At 48.5% G+C, this 19,747-nt stretch overlaps 1 protein-coding gene across 1 annotated transcript in view; it reads left to right on the top strand.

Annotated features, from left to right (window-relative positions):
- Positions 1-2,605: 2,605 nt before the first annotated feature.
- Positions 2,606-19,747, top strand: part of TUT4 (terminal uridylyl transferase 4) — a 53,441-nt gene continuing 36,299 nt past the window's right edge. The window contains exons 1-6 of the mRNA XM_069981620.1: positions 2,606-2,787; positions 8,105-8,689; positions 13,183-13,316; positions 14,591-14,707; positions 16,565-16,742; positions 18,398-18,486. Of these exons, the coding sequence (XP_069837721.1) occupies positions 8,191-8,689; positions 13,183-13,316; positions 14,591-14,707; positions 16,565-16,742; positions 18,398-18,486 (1,017 nt within the window). The 5' untranslated portion in view covers positions 2,606-2,787; positions 8,105-8,190. The remainder of the gene's footprint in view (positions 2,788-8,104; positions 8,690-13,182; positions 13,317-14,590; positions 14,708-16,564; positions 16,743-18,397; positions 18,487-19,747) is intronic.

Below are 19,747 nucleotides of genomic sequence, written 5' to 3'. Positions count from 1 at the left end.
TGAGGATGAGACTAACCGCAAAGTGTCAACCGGCGGGCAGTGAGAAGAAATGATCTCCCGGAGTACATGCACAGCCTGCATCCCGGAGAGTGGATAGAGTATACCCCCACGCGTGATCCCAGAGGATGGTGGGCTGCTGCAGTGACCAGGCCCAAGAGACCACCAAGAGTGACATCACCAGCCAAGGAACGCTCGGACCAGCTGGAGAAAGAGCTGGGGCCCACATCTAAAGAGCTGTGCTTGGTCCCTGCTCTAGTCCCTCCACAGGAGAACCCAAAACGGGCGGATAACAAAGCTCCCACAGCCAGGATGAGTGCGTCCTACTGTGACCATGCACCTAAACCCGGGCGTCCATGTCTGCTCCAATACAACCTCACCGCCTGTGGCTGCCCCTTTCTCTGTTCTCCCGTCTTCAGGACCACCAATGCCTGCGATAGAATCTGAGAAAGCCAAAGGAAGAGTTGCCGTGTTGATCATCTTGCGAAAGAAAAATGGCGGCTTGTCTGTTTGTTTTCACCCTGTTGGCGGAATAAGCTGATTGTACCATTTGTTTGGGGGCAGCTTATTGTTTTGTGTTGCCCCGGCCTAGCTGCGTCACCATGGGTCCTACCCTCATGGACTACACCACAAAATATAGTTGCATAAACTTTTATCTTCTGATTACCTCAAAGAATTAAGGACTGTTACTGGTTACAGTCAGGTCCAGATACCTCAGAGAGTATAAGACTGTTCTATTACAACCAAGTTTTGCACTTTAAAAGTTTAACTTTAGTAAAAAAAAAAAAAGAAAAGAAAAAGTTTGCACTTTTGATATCTTGTTGTCTAATCATCTTTATTTCAAGCTTAATGATCTCTGTGGATTACTTACCTCAAAGAGGGGGAGTATGCAATGTCCCACAGGGTCCACTGCAAAGACTGGGGTTGTGATTTTATGTTTGATAATGTTTTATGCCGCAGTGGGGTAGTTACTGCCATTTTTGCCTCTGTAGTGTATTTGAAATATAAAAAAATATGGGTAACAGGGGCTGTAAACTTGTGTATGTTTGTAATTTTATTTAGAGAATTGCTCTTTTGAGGGACTTCTGTGAAACGTAGCAGTTTAGATCTGTCAATCTGTTCCCTCTGCAGAAGGAAGGGCTTTGGCGAGACTCTGCACATCTCATCTGTACCCGGGACCCCCCCACTGTGTAAGCCCCTGGTGAGGTCAGGGGGAGCAAGTGGTTAGGAGTGTCTGCTGGGGTGAGGGAAGATCCCCAACTGCAGGGGTGTATATACAAGCAAGCGGCCATGTATACAGTACTGTCTGAGTACAGGTAGTGAGTGATGGTATCGCCTTTATGGCCAAAACTCCTTGTTTTTTTGCTGCTGCGAAATCGTAAACTAACTTGTTTAGCGCATAAAAAGTCACAAAAAATACTCAAAATACTTTGTGATGACTATTCTGACTGAGCCCTCTCATAGTCACAGTACTCCCTGTCATCACTATTATCACACCACCTCAGTGCCCCCCTAGTATTGCCCCCATCTCCCCTCCTGGTACCCCCACCTCATAGTATCACCCCCTCCCTCTCAGTACTACCCATCATCCCCCACACTCTAAGGCCGGGTTTACATTTGTGCGGCGGCATTTCCCTCCGGCGCATGAGAAAAGCGTCGGAGTGAAACGCATTATTGAACTGATCCCATTGTTTTCAATGGGATCGTTCAATATATTCACTAAAGTGATGCCTCACCGGGCAGGACGCATGCCGTTCGGCTCTGGCATCCGGCATGTAGCAGCACAATGTAAAAAAATAAACATATATCTCCCCCTGTGTGCTTTCCCCCTCCCCTATAGCCCCCCCAGTAGTATATAGCCCCCCCCCTGTTGCTCTTCCAGTAGTATATAGCCCCCCTGTTGCCCCCCCCAGTAGTATTTAGCTTCCCTGTGCGCTCTCCCCCAGTAGTATATAGCCCCCCTGTGCACTCTCCCCCCACCAAATAGCCCCCCTGTGCGCTCTCCCCCTCCCATATAGCCCCCCCTGTGCACTCTCCCCTTGTAGTATATAGCCCCCTGTGCGCTCCCCCGCAAATCCCATTGAAAATGACAGGAAAACATACTGGGGAAAAAACTGATGAGAGCAACTTGTGGTAGCTGATGGGAACTGATGGTTTTTAATGAAAAGAAGGATAGAAAAACTGATGACAGCTGATGCATTTTTGGCATCAGTTGTGACATCAGTTGTGGTCAGTTTTTAGACAAAAAACGCAACTGATGCAAACTTATATATGTAAACCCAGCCTTAGTATGACCCCTTACTTCTTGGCAGCTAGCCCCGCCCCCTTTGTCCCCTCCTGGTGCCCCCACCTCATAGTATCACTCCCTCTTAGTACTCAGTGCCCTCTTCTCCCCTCCTGGTGCCCCACCTCATAGTATCACCCCCTCCCTCCCCGCATTCAGCGCCCCCCTCCTGGCAGTCTCCATGGTTTGTCCCGGACAGCAGCGCCCCCCTCCTGGCAGTCTCCATGGTTTGTCCCGGACAGCAGCGCCCCCCTCCTGGCAGTCTCCATGGTTTGTCCCTGTCAGCCCCGGCCCCCCCCCCCTCTCAGTGACAGACACGGCCACACCCCCGCCCCACAATGCAGTTCGCGCTGGACATGGCGGCGGTGTGAGCTGTGTGTTCGGGGCCTGCACAGTGCTAGGAGCCGAACATGGCGCTCCCCCCGCAGAGAGCCCGGGAGTAGGGGCCACAGCAGTCCGCTCCTCCCCGCCAGGGCCCGGGCCGCCGCTCTGAGCCGGGACCTCAGGTAGGTGACCCCCGCGTCCTTCCTGTCCCGGGCTGTGAGGGGAGAGGGTCGGGGGTGCAGGGGGGCTGCCGGGGGGCAGTGAGTGACGGCGGGGACAGCACCCTGCACGGCCCGGAGACCGGCGCTCTGTGGGACCGGGCTGTGCGGATGACGTCACCGTGTTTACATTCTGTGGGTGACGTCACTGTCGGTGTGCTGTCAGAGCCGGGAGCGCCTGCAGTGTGCTGTGTGCTGCCCCGGATACATGGACGGTATATGTCACCCTGCAGGGAGATGCTGCCCTGTACCGGGAGTCTGAGGCGACTAGAGGGGAACGTCATCTCCTCTATAGTGACATCACCCATAGTCACCTCCTCTATAGTGACATCACCAGCGATCACCCCCTCTATAGTGACATCACCAGCGATCACCCCCTCTATAGTGACATCACCCATAGTCACCCCCCCCCTATAGTGACATCACCCATAGTCATCCCCTCTATAGTGACATCACCCATAGTCACCCCCTCTATAGTGACATCACCCATAGTCACCCCCTCTATAGTGACATCACCCATAGTCCCCTCCTCTATAGTGACATCACCAGCGATCACCCCCTCTATAGTGACATCACCCATAGTCACCCCCTCTATAGTGACATCACCAGCGATCACCCCCTCTATAGTGACATCACCCATAGTCCCCTCCTCTATAGTGACATCACCCATGGTCACCTCCTCTATAGTGACATCACCCATGGTCCCCTCCTCTATAGTGACATCACCCATGGTCACCTCCTCTATAGTGACATCACCCATGGTCACCTCCTCTATAGTGACATCACCCATAGTCCCCTCCTCTATAGTGACATCACCCATAGTCCCCTCCTCTATAGTGACATCACCCAAAGTCACCCCCTCTATAGTGACATCACCCAAAGTCACCCCCTCTATAGTGACATCACCCATAGTCACCTCCTCTAGTGACATCACCCAAAGTCACCCCCTCTATAGTGACATCACCCATAGTCACCCCCTCTATAGTGACATCACCCATAGTCACCTCCTCTATAGTGACATCACCCAAAGTCACCCCCTCTATAGTGACATCACCCAAAGTCACCCCCTCTATAGTGACATCACCCATAGTCACCCCCTCTATAGTGACATCACCCATAGTCACCCCCTCTATAGTGACATCACCCATAGTCACCCCCTCTATAGTGACATCACCAGCGATCACCCCCTCTATAGTGACATCACCCATGGTCACCTCCTCTATAGTGACATCACCCATAGTCACCCCCTCTATAGTGACATCACCCATAGTCACCTACTCTATAGTGACATCACCCATAGTCACCTCCTCTATAGTGACATCACCCAAAGTCACCCCCTCTATAGTGACATCACCCATAGTCACCCCCTCTATAGTGACATCACCCATAGTCACCTCCTCTATAGTGACATCACCCAAAGTCACCCCCTCTATAGTGACATCACCCAAAGTCACCCCCTCTATAGTGACATCACCCAAAGTCACCCCCTCTATAGTGACATCACCCAAAGTCACCCCCTCTATAGTGACATCACCCATAGTCACCCCCTCTATAGTGACATCACCCATAGTCACCCCCTCTATAGTGACATCACCAGCGATCACCCCCTCTATAGTGACATCACCCATGGTCACCTCCTCTATAGTGACATCACCCATAGTCACCTACTCTATAGTGACATCACCCATAGTCACCTCCTCTATAGTGACATCACCCATAGTCACCCCCTCTATAGTGACATCACCAGCGATCACCCCCTCTATAGTGACATCACCCATAGTCACCCCCTCTATAGTGACATCACCCATAGTCACCTACTCTATAGTGACATCACCCATAGTCACCTCCTCTATAGTGACATCACCCAAAGTCACCTCCTCTATAGTGACATCACCCATAGTCCCCTCCTCTATAGTGACATCACCCATAGTCTCCTCCTCTATAGTGACATCACCCATAGTCCCCTCCTCTATAGTGACATCACCCATAGTCCCCTCCTCTATAGTGACATCACCCATAGTCCCCTCCTCTATAGTGACATCACCCATAGTCACCTCCTCTATAGTGACATCACCCATAGTCACCTCCCTGTCAGTCTCTGCGTTTTAATTATTTGTTTTATTATAATTGGGGTCACATTGACATTTCAGTGAGAATAACGCTGCATGCCGGGGTGTCAGTGGGGTCCATCAGTGTGAGGAGGTCTAGTAGAGGGGAGGATTCTGGAGTGGGGGATACTCCTCTATTTTAGACTTGGAGTCACCATTATTGATTTTCGGGGGGTGCTGCCATCAAAGGGGTGCTCTGGCTAAAATATTTTGTTATAAGAAAAATATTTTAGCCAGAGCACCCCTTTGATGGCAGCACCCCCCGAAAATCAATAATGGTGACTTCTGTATCAATTCGTCATTTACTTCTATTTATAAATCTCCATAGAAAATTTTCATGGAAATAGATGAATTACCATCCTGTAATGAGCAGATTTCTGCAGACTATAGGACTGTACCCAGCAGGTTTTTGGTGGGAAATGTGCGTCACATCAGGGTGTGATATATATGAATAATCTGTGCGGTGTGTAAGGATCTGTCCGTCATGCTGCAGAATTACAGAAATACGATGTAAGATTCCTGCAAAGTCCCAGAATCTTCAGAAACCGGTCCGCTCTCTCCATGGAGGTGATGAGGACGTCTGCAGCCACGGCCGAGCGACACTCAGGAAGCCGCTGGTTTTGTGCCGTCTGCAGTTTGTGGAGTTGAGTTTCACTTCTGTCACGAGGTGTCACCAGCTGACGGAGGAGGGGGGGGCGGCGTGTGACCGGGTGTTTCCACCGTCTTATCAGCCGTGACCGGGGCTCAGTTAGTGCAGCTGCTGATTTGGGGGGGGGGAGGGGGCAGAAATATTGTAAAAAATAAGTTTGAGAACCTCTGGACCAGTGATTTTCAACCAGTGTGCCGCAACACATGGTCGGGTGTGCCGCGGGGAAAGTTCCCCAAACTATGGTGCCTCTGTGAAACAGGAGAAAACAATGGGGAAGAGAAACCTGGGGATGGGGGAGAAACAGGGGAGAGAAGCAGGGGGGAGAGAAACATGGGGATGGGGGAGAGAAGCAGGGGGGAGAGAAGTTTGGTGGAGAGAGGCACAGGAGAGAAGCAGGGGGGAGAGAAGTATGGTGAAGAGAGGCACAGGAGAGAAGCAGGGGGGAGAGAAGTATGGTGGAGAGAGGCACAGGAGAGAAGCAGGGGGAGAGAAACATGGGGATGGGGGAGAGAAGCAGGGGGGAGAGAAGTATGGTGGAGAGAGGCACAGGAGAGAAGCAGGGGGGAGAGAAACATGGGGATGGGGGAGAGAAGCAGGGGGGAGAGAAGCACAGGAGAGAAGCATGGGGGAGATAAGTATGGTGGAGAGAAGCAAGGGGGAGAAGTATGGTGGAGAGAAGCAGGGGGAGAGAAGCAAGGGTGAGAAGTATGGTGGAGAGAAGCAGGGGGAGAGAAGTATGGTGGACAGAAGCACAGGAGAGAAGTAGGGGGAAGAAGTATGGTGGATAGAAGTAGGGGGGGAGAAGTATGGTGGAGAGAAGCAGGGGGAGAGAAGTATGGTGGACAGAAGCACAGGAGAGAAGTAGGGGGAAGAAGTATGGTGGATAGAAGTAGGGGGGGAGAAGTATGGTGGATAGAAGCAGGGGGGAGAGAAGTATGGTGGACAGAAGCACAGGAGAGAAGCAGGGGGAGAAGTATGGTGGAGAGAAGCAGGGGGGAGAGAAGTATGGTGGACAGAAGCACAGGAGAGAAGTAGGGGGAAGAAGTATGGTGGAGAGAAGCACAGGAGAGAAGTAGGGGGGAGAAGTATGGTGGAGAGAAGTAGGGGGGAGAAGTATGGTGGACAGAAGCACAGGAGAGAAGTAGGGGGAAGAAGTATGGTGGAGAGAAGCACAGGAGAGAAGTAGGGGGGAGAAGTATGGTGGACAGAAGCATAGGAGAGAAGCACAGGGGGGAGAAGAAAACAGGCCCAGGTTTCACACTGAGTGAGTATAAATACATTTAGAATCTATATTATTAACTATATGTATAATATGTACTGTTTTAGTGTCATTTTGTGCCATCTTGGTTGGTGGTGTGTCCCGGGATTTTTTAAGTATAAAAAGTGTGCCGCGGCTCAAAAAAGGTTGAAAATCACTGCTCTGGACCATCAGCTGTCTGTATCCACCATCACACCAGACCTGCACCCACATGGGTATAGGGTCACTGTTATATCTGCTGTGTTATCTTGAACTATAGATTGAGACCTTAAAGGGGTTCTCCAGCGCTACAAAAACATGGCCACTTTCTTCCATAGACAGCACCACTCTTGTCTCCAGCTTGGGCGGGGTTTTGCTGCTCAGTTGCATTGAAGTGAATGGACCTTAAAGGGGTTATCCAGCGCTACAAAAACATGGCCACTTTCCCCCTACTGTTGTCTCCAGTTCAGGTGCGGTTTGCAATTAAGCTCCATTTACTTCAATGGAACTGAGTTTCAAAACCCCACCCAAACTGGAGACAACAGTAGGGAGAAAGTGGCCATGTTTTTGTAGCGCTGGATAACACCTTTAAAGGGGGGGGGGGGGGGGGGGCGTTCTCAAATCCACCGGTGCCAGAAGTCATACAGATCTGTCATTTACTGTGTCGCCAATGATTGTGTATGTGTGATCCTGAAGCATTGCTCAGGTTTAAAGTAAAATTCCACTGTGAAACCATTTTTGAGGGGAACTCTAGAAAAAAATTTTTCTTTCAAATCAGCTGGTGCCAGAAAGTTATACAGATTTACTTTAAGAATCTCAAGTCTTCTAGTATTTTTCAGCTGCTGTATGTCCTGTAGGAAGTGGTGTATTCTCTCCAGTCTGACACACTGCTCTCTGCTGCCACCTCTGTCCATGTCAGGAACTGTCCAGAGCAGCAGCAAATCCCCATAGAAAACCTCTCCTGCTCTAGACAGTTCCTGACATGGACAGAGGTGGCAGCAGAGAGCACTGTGTCAGACTGAAGAGAATACACCATTTCCTGCAGGATATACAGCAGCTGATAAGTACTGGAGGACTAGAGATTTTAAATAGAAATAATTTACAAATTCATAACTTTCTGACACCAGTTGATTTAAAAGAAAATGATTTTCACCCCTTTAAGATATTTCCCATGTTATAGTAGTAGTGCCCCCTGAAGCTTTGTTCCTTGGAGTAGTAGATCCCCTTGGTGTATAATGTCGGTTATTATTATGATTGTTGTGATCTATCTCAGCGTCTCCTCCCCAGGCTGTGCCGCCTCCTCTCCCACCTGACCTGGAGATCCCAACCTGCTGCAGAGACTAATCCAATGGTGTGAACATTACCCTGGAATAATGGATGGCCTCTCCAAACCTGTGAACCCCGAGTCCAGGAAACTGCTGAGCCGCCCAGGCCGTGGGGAGAACAGGAGCGTGCGAGTGGTGACCAACCAGAAGCACAAGCACAGAGGTGAGGGGAAGCAGGGAGACTGTGATGGCGGCTCCACCATCATCGGGAAGAAGAGCCGAGCGGCCGAGCCTGGCAGGGTCATCGTGGAAGACGCAAAGCACTCAACCAATTGCACTAGTGGCTCGGGAGACTCGGGACAGGTCCACCAGGACTCGGGTCACACGCAAGCTAAGAGGTCGTTTCCACCGCTGGCAGGAAACCTGAAACCATCCCGAGCAAGCAAGCCCGAGCTGAGCGACCCAAAATCCAAAGATGCTGGAGAGTCCATTGGGAATCAGGACGCTGCTCGTCCCAAAGGGTCTTCAAAGAACGATCCAGGGACTGATGGAGAACCTGTCAGCGCCCCTGGAGAGCCACAGACGTCTGCAGCGGTCGGCCCCTCAGGTGAGCACGCACAGTGTCAGAGTCCTATTAGATAGCCCGAACAGCACTGAGGCTTGGCGCGTCTGTCTGCTCTGCCACCTGTTGCACTACAAGTCCAAGCATACAACAAAAGCTGCAGGTTGTCAGGAGGCGTAGTTATAAAGCAGCTTTGTATCTGTCCATGTCAGGAACTGTCCAGAGCAGCAGCAAATCTGTCCTGATTCAGACGATTCTCAATCTCAGTTACTTTACAGCAGGGGTGGAAAACTTTGAGCCCCTTAAATTTCGGCAAAACTACAATTCCCATCATGCCTGGAGAGCTAAAGCTTGATGGGAATTGTAGTTCTGCAGCCGCAGGTTCCCCCTCTGTGCTGTAAACTGCCTCTGTTATCCTGCATAGGAGTCACCTAGAAACGCTCTCGGATGAACATTGCCGACTCAGCGACTTAACGACAATAAACGTAAATGTATGTCATGAAAGTCATGGCCCAGATGACACATGGCATACATTTACGTCATGGTCTGCAGGGCCGATCACTGTCACTGTCCGTTCGGGACTCCTGCAGTGTAATGTGGGGGTCCCGATCAGCCTAACTGGCTGCCGGAAGTCTCTTACCTCTTCCCCAGCAGTCAGATGGGCGATCACTGCATTGAGTCTGCCACAGGCAAACTCAGTGCAGTGATCGCAGATCAGCACTGTTCCTATGGCCTAGCAATCATCAAATGGATGTAAGTTATAGTCCCCCCAGGCGGACTTAGAAAGTGTAAAAAAAAAGTTTTTAAAAACATGACTTAGCAGCCCCTCCCCAATAAGAGTTGAAATCACCCCCCTTTCCCATTTTATAAATAAAACACTTAAAAATAATAAAATAAACATATAATACACTGTAACGTGTGTAATCGTCCGGTCTATTCAAATAAAGCAATGCTGTTCCTGCACGGTGAATGGCGTAAACAAAAAAGATTGCTGATTTTTAAAATTACATCTTATATTTAAAAAAAAAAATTATATAAAGCGATCAATACATCTGATCTACGCAAATATGGTACTAATAAAAACTAGAGATCATGGCACAAAAAGTGACCTAACCCTAACCCCATACAGCCCCTTAGGTGAAAAAATAAAAGCGCTATTACAGTCACAGTGCGGCCATTTTAAATATATAACGATTTGCAAAGAAAGATGTTTTACTGGTAATAAAATAGTAAAACATTAGAAAAGCTGTAACCTGCATATGGCTCTATACACACTGACCTATATACCCTGCATATGGCTGTATACACACTGACCTATATACCCTGCATATGGCTCTATACACACTGACCTATATACCCTGCATATGGCTGTATACACACTGACCTATATACCCTGCATATGGCTGTATACACACTGACCTATATACCCTGCATATGGCTCTATACACACTGACCTATATACCCTGCATATGGCTGTATACACACTGACCTATATACCCTGCATATGGCTATATACACACTGACCTATATACCCTGCATATGGCTGTATACACACTGACCTATATACCCTGCATATGGCTGTATACACACTGACCTATATACCCTGCATATGGCTGTATACACACTGACCTATATACCCTGCATATGGCTGTATACTCACTTACCTATATACCCTGCATATGGCTGTATACACACTTACCTATATACCCTGCATATGGCTGTATACACACTGACCTATGTACCCTGCATATGGCTGTATACACACTGACCTATATACCCTGCATATGGCTGTATACACACTGACCTATATACCCTGCATATGGCTGTATACACACTGACCTATATACCCTGCATATGGCTATATACACACTGACCTATATACCCTGCATATGGCTGTATACACACTGACCTATATACCCTGCATATGGCTATATACACACTGACCTATATACCATGCATATGGCTGTATACACACTGACCTATATACCCTGCATATGGCTGTATACACACTGACCTATATACCCTGCATATGGCTGTATACACACTGACCTATATACCCTGCATATGGCTGTATACTCACTTACCTATATACCCTGCATATGGCTGTATACACACTGACCTATATACCCTGCATATGGCTGTATACACACTGACCTATATACCCTGCATATGGCTGTATACACACTGACCTATATACCCTGCATATGGCTGTATACACACTGACCTATATACCCTGCATATGGCTGTATACACACTGACCTATGTACCCTGCATATGGCTGTATACACACTGACCTATGTACCCTGCATATGGCTGTATACACACTGACCTATGTACCCTGCATATGGCTGTATACACACTGACCTATGTACCCTGCATATGGCTGTATACACACTGACCTAGATACCCTGCATATGGCTGTATTCAGGCCAACCTACAGAATAAAGATAACATGTCAGTTTTACCATAAAGTGCATTATGTAAACACGCAACAATTGTTGCGTCATTTAGGCCATTTTAGGCTCTGTCCTTAAGGGGTTAAAGGGGTACTCTGGGGATTTTTTTTCCCTCTTTCAAATCAGCTGGTATCGGGAAGTTATATAGATTTGTAATTTGCTTTTATTTCAAAATCTCCAGTCTTCCAGTACTTATCAGCTGCTGTATGCCCTGCAGAAAGTGGTGTATTCTCTCCTGTCTGACACAGTGCTCTCTGCTGCCACCTCTGTCCATGTCAGGAACTGTCCAGAGCAGTAGCAAATCCCCATACAAAACCTCTCCTGCTCTGGACAGTTCCTGACATGGACAGAGGTGGCAGCAGAGAGCGCTGTGTCAGACTGGAGAGAATACACCAGTTCCTGCAGGACATACAGAAGCTGATAAGTACTGGAAAAATGGAGACCTTTAAACAGAGGTAATTTACAAATCTATGTAACTTTCTGACACCAGTTGATTTAAAAGAAAAAAATTTTCACTGGAGTACCACTTTAAAAAAATCTCCCTGTCCCTCACCTTCCTTAGTAGGCACAGCTGGACCCCTGGTAGTAATGGCTGACCCTTCCTTTAGTGATCAGCGCTTCCTCCCCTCCTTTCCTTCCTTGTTGAGCGTCCGGCTCCGTGCAGTCAGCACCAGGTGGAACCCCAGCAGCGGATAATCTCCAACCCCGACTGACCTTGTGTAGAGTGCAGTGCAATACTATAGGATCTCTATAGCCCTGGTGATGTGGTGGGCACAGGCGGACCCTCACAGTGCACCGTGTGCAGAAGGTCGGAGGAGGGAGGGGTACTTGTTCAGTAGTGTCCACATACAGCTGGTGAGAATATTGGAAGCTTATTGCATCAGACCACAATGAGTGTACAGAACATGCGTCCCTATGACAGATCTTCCTGTATGTGTGTTCCTATGACAGATCCTCCTGTACATGCGTCCCAATGACAGATCCTCCTGTATGTGCGTCCCTATGACAGATCCCCCTTTACATGCGTCCCTATGACAGATCCCCCTTTACATGCGTCACTATGACAGATCCTCCTGTACGTGCGTCCCTATGACAGATCCTCCTGTACGTGCGTCCCTATGACAGATCCTCCTGTACATGCGTCCCTATGACAGATCCTCCTGTACATGCGTCCCTATGACAGATCCTCCTGTACATGCGTCCCTATGACAGATCCTCCTGTACATGCGTCCCTAGGACAGATCCTCCTGTACATGCGTTCCTATTACAGATCCTCCTCTATGCATTCATCTGGCTGGGGTGTTATTTCTTTATTCCCCACACAGCACTTTTGCTTTTAATGTTTTTGTAATGGAAATAACTGGTCACAGCCGCCACAGTACCTTATATTATATGGTGAATTATCCTGTAACCAAGAAGCAGCGGTCTCCTGAGATGGCGTTCGACATCACCATAAATATCACAGGTGCCAATAAGAGGGCATAGTCACATCGCCATCTAGTGTTTAGTCTCAGAAAGCTTCCTAGGGAAATTAAAGGGGTTAAAAAGCAAATGACAACCTCCTAGAGCTGTAGAATAAGAAAGTGAAGCATACTCTCCCTCCCCTGGTCCAGCACTAGCGGTCTACATTGTGATCTCTTTTCTGTTGATGTTTTCATCCACCTCCGGCCTCAATGTTTGGCCACCGTGGGTCAGTAGGAGAGCAGAGTGATCATGTGATCAGAGGGCGTTACTGAGGGACCAAAGTGCTGGTGCTGGATCAGGGGAGGCCAGGATGATTTATCCTATCAATTTACAACCCTAGCAAGCTGTCTGTTGTTTTGTATCTAAATCGGAATATTCTTAAAGGGATTATCCGCCATATATAAAAACAAACATGTAATGCTTACCTCTTTGTGATTCCCCGGTGTCCCCCGCTGTCTGTAGCCGCTGTTACATCCGAGATGAGGTTGTCTCAGAAGTGACAGCCCGCTCAGCCAATCACTGACCGCGGGACTGTCACTCCAGAGACGAGCCTATCTCGGAAGTATAAATGAGTACCATTTATAATAGTCGTGTAATGTCAGATATTTCTCTTTGCAGAGATCAGTGGTAGCGCAGAGCCGACTTCTCCAGACAGGACATCCGCTGAGGACTCCACTCTAAAAGACCAAGAACTGGGCTTGAAGCAAGCAGAAGAGAGGCTGGAGAGGGATTATATCCACCGCCTAGAGAAGGTAGGACACAGCCATAGTATTACACCCAGCACTATCCGCCATGCCTGATAATCCAAGGTGGACCTGGACTTGTTGGCCCGGGTATTCGAAAAGATAAATGTAATGTCCAGGGTGCTTGTACTCACCTGCCACCGATCCCCGCTGCCAAATAATGGTCGGCCAATCACTGGCCACAGCAGTGACCCACCTCAAGCAGTGATTGGCTGAGCAGCATTTACAGTGTGTCTGAACACTAGAGAAAGCACTGACAGTGCGGCACTGTTGGATAGTGAGATGAGTACAGGAATTTTTGTATACTGGTGGTGATTGGGCAAACAGCCCTGCAGGGACAACAGGCAAAAGGATGTGCATGGCTTGAATACCCTATAGCTTTGGCTGTCTAAGCATGACGGGACACTGTAACAGTGGGTATAGGCTGCTGCCACTAGATGGCGACACTAGACAGAAGAAGTGACTCTGCCTGGCAGACCATACCCCCTCCTACAGACACCAGGCTAAGGGTCCTATTCCACAGGCCGATGGGGGCCCGATTAACGATGTAAACAAGCGGCGATCTGCTAGAGCGCCGCTCGTTTACTAGGCCTATTCCACGGCCCAATGATTGTTGAGCGAGGGCTGCAGGGACATCGTTACCAATGTCCTTGCAGCCCTTGCAGCATCAAACATTACCGGTCCAGGCTTCTTCTCCGCGCTGTCTTCATCCCCGGGTCCCGCGCGCTCTATCTTCAGAATGGCTGGTCAGCTGACAGGCCACACGCGGCGGTCCCGGCCTGTGATTGGCTGAGCGCTCCGTCAGTTGACCGGCCATTCTGAAGATAGAGAGCGCGGGACCGGGGGATGAAGACAGCGCAGAGAAGAAGCCTGGACAGGTAATGTATGATGCTGCTGCTTGTCAAATCGTCGGTCGTCCGCCGCGCACCGCTATTCCACCGTAGCGATGCGCGGTGGGGGAACGATGATTTTAGGTCTGGCCCTAAATGAACGATCGTTCTCTCTATTTCACTAAACGATAATCGGCCGAATCGGGCCAAATGGGGCCGATCCGGCCGATTATCGTTACTGTGGAATATGGCCCTTACTCAGTTTTAGTATAGTGTCGGTAGGAGGTGCCATCAAGATCAGTGTAATCCGATCTCCTTTGAGGGGTGGGAAAGATGCCAATTCCTTAAAGGGGGCAAGGCACCCAGCCACCAAACTGTAAGACAATGAATGTGATATAAGCCTATTGTCATTGTAATGGTGCAGGATGTTCACCAGCCCCCGCTTCTTTACAGAGATCTCCTGACTTCTCCAACTGCCAGTATCTATGCAAGCTCTGCTCCGTTCACATTGAGAACGTCCAAGGAGCTCACAAGCATATCAAGGAGAAGCGGCACAAGAAGAATATCCTGGTAAAAGCTTAGCGCGCCTTACCTGTGTCTGTGTATTGCTGCATATGTTTATTTGAGTGCACGATGTGTGTTGCTTGTACTGCAGAAATGTCCGACGTGGAGCAAATGGTGAGTAGATGATGAACCGGACCGTGGGCATTGCTCTAACCCAGCATCAGGGAACCTGAGGCCCTCCAGCTGTTGCAAAACTACACTATTCCCATCATGCCTGGACAGCCAAAACCTTTGTCTTTGTCTGTCCAGGCATGATTAGAATTGTAGTTTTGCAACAGCTGGAGCTCTGCTGCTTTCCTACCCCTGATCTAACCATACTAACCTCTCTCCTTCTGTATATGTTTGTAGTTCACTAGTATTATGCTGTTCCTTTGTAGGAAATGTTGTTAGTTTTCATGGTTTGTTGTTTTTGCCATTTTTATTTTTATAATTTTTTTACGAATCAGTCCACGTCAGTGTTGTTTGTGTGTTTGGCTAGGTTTCCACCATTGGGACTGGAGGGGTAGGATAGTGCGTGCTGCTCGTCCACTAATCACACAACTCCGTTCTACTAAATGGGAGTAGAATATTTCATGTTTACATTCACTTCTACGTCTCATGTGCCCAGACCACTGTTGACTTACAGCCATTGGGCCTTAAAGGGGTTCTTCTTCCAAAAACACTCATCACTAGTGTCGAGTGGAGTTGCTGAACTGTTCGGGTTTAAAAAGATTCTCCGAACCCGGACACTCTGCGTTTGACTTCTGGCGTCTGGAGAATTTGGAGTCCTGAAAAAAATGGATACAGCCAATCCACATTCTCCAGACACCGGAAGTCAGATGCAGAGTGTTCAGGTTTGGAGAACGTTGCCGAACTCCACTGAACGCTACTTATCACCTATTCACAGCGCGGACTAGAAATACTGTCATGAATTCAGTGGCCGCATGTATGTCGACTACCATCGCCTCTGATTGGTGGAGGGGGGGCACGGACATTAGGTGATTATTATCTTCTGTGTAGAGCAGATATATGTATGGTCCATAGTGCCCCCCAGTAGTTTCCCAGAGACATCTACTCCTCATAGAGGCCTGCCTGGACTGTTGTTAGCACAATGGACATGTGCCCAGCCCTGAGTCAGATCAAAGGAAGGAAACTTTACAAGTATTTAGTCATAGAGAGATCTGTGTTCATGTGCTCCATAACTACTAAAAAAAAACCTATGGCTTTCTTAAAGGGATCTGGCCAAAATAATCTCCTCCAAGAGCTTCCTTAAAGGGATCTGGCCAAAATTATCTTCTCCAATAGCCCCCGACTACCAAGGGCTTCTGACCTCACTTGCATTTGTGGACATTTAACACAACATGTAATGGAAATCTTAAGGGTGAAGCCCTTTCCTTCTGGAAACGAGTGGCAGTAGGAGTGGGCATTGTGCACCTCATCTTTTCCTAGTTATAAAGAAGGACGATGCGGCTACTTGGTCTCATTGCCAGGCGTCCAGTCCAGTTCACATTTACGCACTGGAGCCTTAGACCCTCAGTCCATTATTTACAGGGTAAGTGGTAGCTCAATGCAAACCATTGTCCCTCAGTATAGTAAACATGGGCGATCCCGGCTCACAGCAGGCCGCCTTTTCAACTTGGACCATTTGGCTGATACATGGGGTGATAAGCGGTCACGTGATCTGTAGATTTACATGCACTTCTGTTGCTTGTGTCTGAATGCCTGATGATGAGGAGGATGAGAATAATGAAGTGTCCCTCGTGCGCTAACCCAGAAGTTCACAACTTGTGGCCCAGTCTTTGCTGTATCTCTATGGGAGGCATGCATACCTATGGAGTCGTACCTGTCTATTGTCATCACTTATTCATGTAAATTCATTTGTAGGAGAAGCAGGAGGAGAATGAATTGCGCTCTCTTCCCCCTCCTTCAGCAGCTCAGATTGCCGCTTTGGGTGTGACTCTGGTAAATGCAGCAAAGGAGCATGGGATATCTCAGGAGAACTTCCTGTCCCGGCAGGAAATTGTTAGCGAGATGGAGAAAATCATCCAGAAGAGATTGCCAGGTATGTCTTTTGCCCTAGATAAATAATAATAAACCCTGTAAATCTGCACATAACGTGTGTATATGTTGTTGCTGATTCACCCTGGATCAGAACTGATAACAACCATAAATTAAATGGGTTGTCAGGCTTAGAAAAACATGGCCGCTTTCTTCCAGAAACATCGATTGAAAGGGGAATTAAAGCGAACGATTAACAATGATTTTGGTGTCTGCACCAAATGTACGATGAGCGATTTCTCATTGGTCGGTTGATTCTTGCCTTCATCTACAGGAAACGATTATCGTTTAAATTTAAACGATATCATGATAATCCACACGACAATCTCCCTGTGTAAAAGAACCCTAAAGGCCCTATTACACGGAGCGATTATAGTTCAAAAACCCGCTAAAACGATCAATCGTCAGGTGTAAACGGGCGAACGACGTACACAAAATCGTTATATTCTCGTTCATCATGATCTTTCAGTGTGCCCAAAAAATTGTTGGTCTTTCAATAATAATTTGCTAATCTGTTCGTGTAATATGAAAACTTTTGGTCGTTTGTGTAAAATAACCAACGTGATCAACCAGATTTCTCTTACACCAACGACTAAGCGACCATGTAACGACTGCAGAAATGATCTTCCAGTACGGTAATCGTTCCGTGTAATAACGTGTAAATCGTTTGCTATAAAATCACTGGTTATCGCTAGTGATCGATCGGGATGGAGTTGCAGTGAGCACTTTTAAAAGTATGGCGCTGTTCCGGCTAAGCGGTGAAGAAGACACTGCCCTCTCTGATTAAGATGTCCTCCCTCATCTTATATCCATGGCCTGTCCCAAGGATTGCTCATCAGTAGAGATGAGCGAACCTCGAGCATGCTCGAGTCGATCCGAGCCCAAACTTTCGGCATTTGATTAGCGGTGGCTGCTGAACTTGGATAAAGCCCTAGGGCTATGTGGAAAACATGGATGTAGTCATTGGCTGTATCCATGTTTTCCAGACAACCTTAGAGCTTTATCCAAGTTCAGCAGCCCCCGCTAATCAAATACCGAATGTTCGGGTTCGGATCGACTCAAACCCGAACCCGGTTCGCTCATCTCTACTCATCAGTTTTAAAGGGGAACTCTGGATCCGGATAATTACTGATATTAAAGGACCCTTTTGGCACTTCCTGGTTCCTGGTAAGGCAGAACGATGCTGAGAAGGTTATAAATCATATAGACACTTCTGTATAAGTTTCAACTGATATTTAAAGGAGAACTCCAGGCTGGGGTGATTTTTGGCAGTGTGCTAGGGAGGTGGAAACTGAAAGAAATAACATGCTCTCACCTCCCCTGCTCGTGATGTGACATGTTAGGCCTGCTAGGCCAGAAATGGGACCCAGCTATTGGCGCTGACTAGATGAGTGGGCCTAACATGTCATGTCCCAGGTTCCCCCTCAGACCTGGAAGCTTCTGGGACCAGGGGACTTGAGCTGCGGGATATGGGCACCAGCGCTTCTTTCATCCTCCCCAGCACTCTGCCAAAAATCGCCCCAGCCCAGAGTTCTCCTTTAAATAATCAGTAATTATCCAGATCAGGAGTTCCCCTTTAAGAACCTGAATTACTCCTTACATTTCTAATTACTTGGACGATAAAGCTACTTGCTTCATCCTCTTTTCTCCTTATTCTAGAGTGTTCCTTGAGAATGTATGGATCGTCACTGACTAGGTTTGCATTTAAAACGAGTGACATCAACATAGATGTAAAGTTTCCACCTAAGGTAAGGCTTATGGGTAAGTGAGGGAGCCTTAGTAATCGTGTTCCTTGATTTTATATGGACATTGGTTAAACTCCTAAGAACAGCCCCTGTCCATAGAAGAAAACCTTTCACACTGTGCTGAGTCCAGGTCTGACATGTTGTGCTCCTTAGTTCTTTACTATATAGTTATATGATACATGATAAAGGTCTGGCAGCAATAACTGGAGGAGCCTGGGACCTTTAAGGGGTTGTCCAGGGGGCAAAAGATGGGTGAAGCCTTCTGCTCCGCAGCACTCACCTCCAGTGATTCCACACATTCCGAGATGTGAACGGGTTGGTGCATATCCCCATCATTGTGACTATAAAGGAGGAGTTTTTACTCACCGTAAACTCTCTTTCTCGTAGTCTTCATTGGGGGACACAGACACCGTGGGTATAGGCTGCTGCCACTAGGAGGCTGACACTAAGAAAAAACAAAACAAGTCGGCCCCTCCCAGCAGGCTATACCCACCCACTGGCACTGAGCTAATTCAGTAGTGAAAAAGCAGTAGGAGGAGCCGAAACAACCATAAAGAAAAAACAGTCCACACTCAAAATCTGAAAAACAACACAGGCCAACAGGCAACCTTAATCAGACAACAGAGGGTGGGTGCTGTGTCCCCCAATGAAGACTACGAGAAAGAGAGTTTACGGTGAGTAAAAACTCCTCCTTTCTCGTGCGTCTTATTGGGGGACACAGACACCGTGGGACGTCCAAAAGCAGTCCCTTGGGTGGGAAGAGACAGAGTGGAGCTAAGAAGAGGAAGAAGCCACTGCTGCCTGCAAGACCATGCGGCCCAGACTCGCATCGGCCGATGCAAACGTGTCCACACGGTAAAACCTAGAAAAGGTGTGCAGCGAGGACCACGTGGCGGCCTTACAGAGTTGAAGAGCTGAGGCCCCATGACGAATGGCCCAGGAAGCCCCAACCGAACGAGTCGAGTGAGCTGCAATCCGGAACGGGGGCGACTTACCCTTACTCCGGTAAGCCTGAGCGATGGCGGAGCGGACCCAGCGAGCCAGGGTCGCCTTAGACGCTGCTGACCCCTTTCGAGGACCCTCAGGGATGACAAAGAGTGAGTCCGAGTGTCGAAGAGACTTTGTCCTGGAGAGATAGATGCGCAGGGCGCGAACCACATCCAGCTTGTGGAGCGCGCGCTCCCTTGGATGAGAGGGGGCCGGGCAGAAAGAGGGAAGAACAATATCTTCGTTGAGGTGGAAAGGCGAAACCACCTTGGGCTGA

Source organism: Dendropsophus ebraccatus, chromosome 8 (assembly GCF_027789765.1).
Source record: "Dendropsophus ebraccatus isolate aDenEbr1 chromosome 8, aDenEbr1.pat, whole genome shotgun sequence".
NCBI classification, from domain to species: domain Eukaryota; kingdom Metazoa; phylum Chordata; class Amphibia; order Anura; family Hylidae; genus Dendropsophus; species Dendropsophus ebraccatus.
Note: the sequence above shows the minus strand (reverse complement) of the source record. Positions and strands in the feature narration are given on the sequence as shown.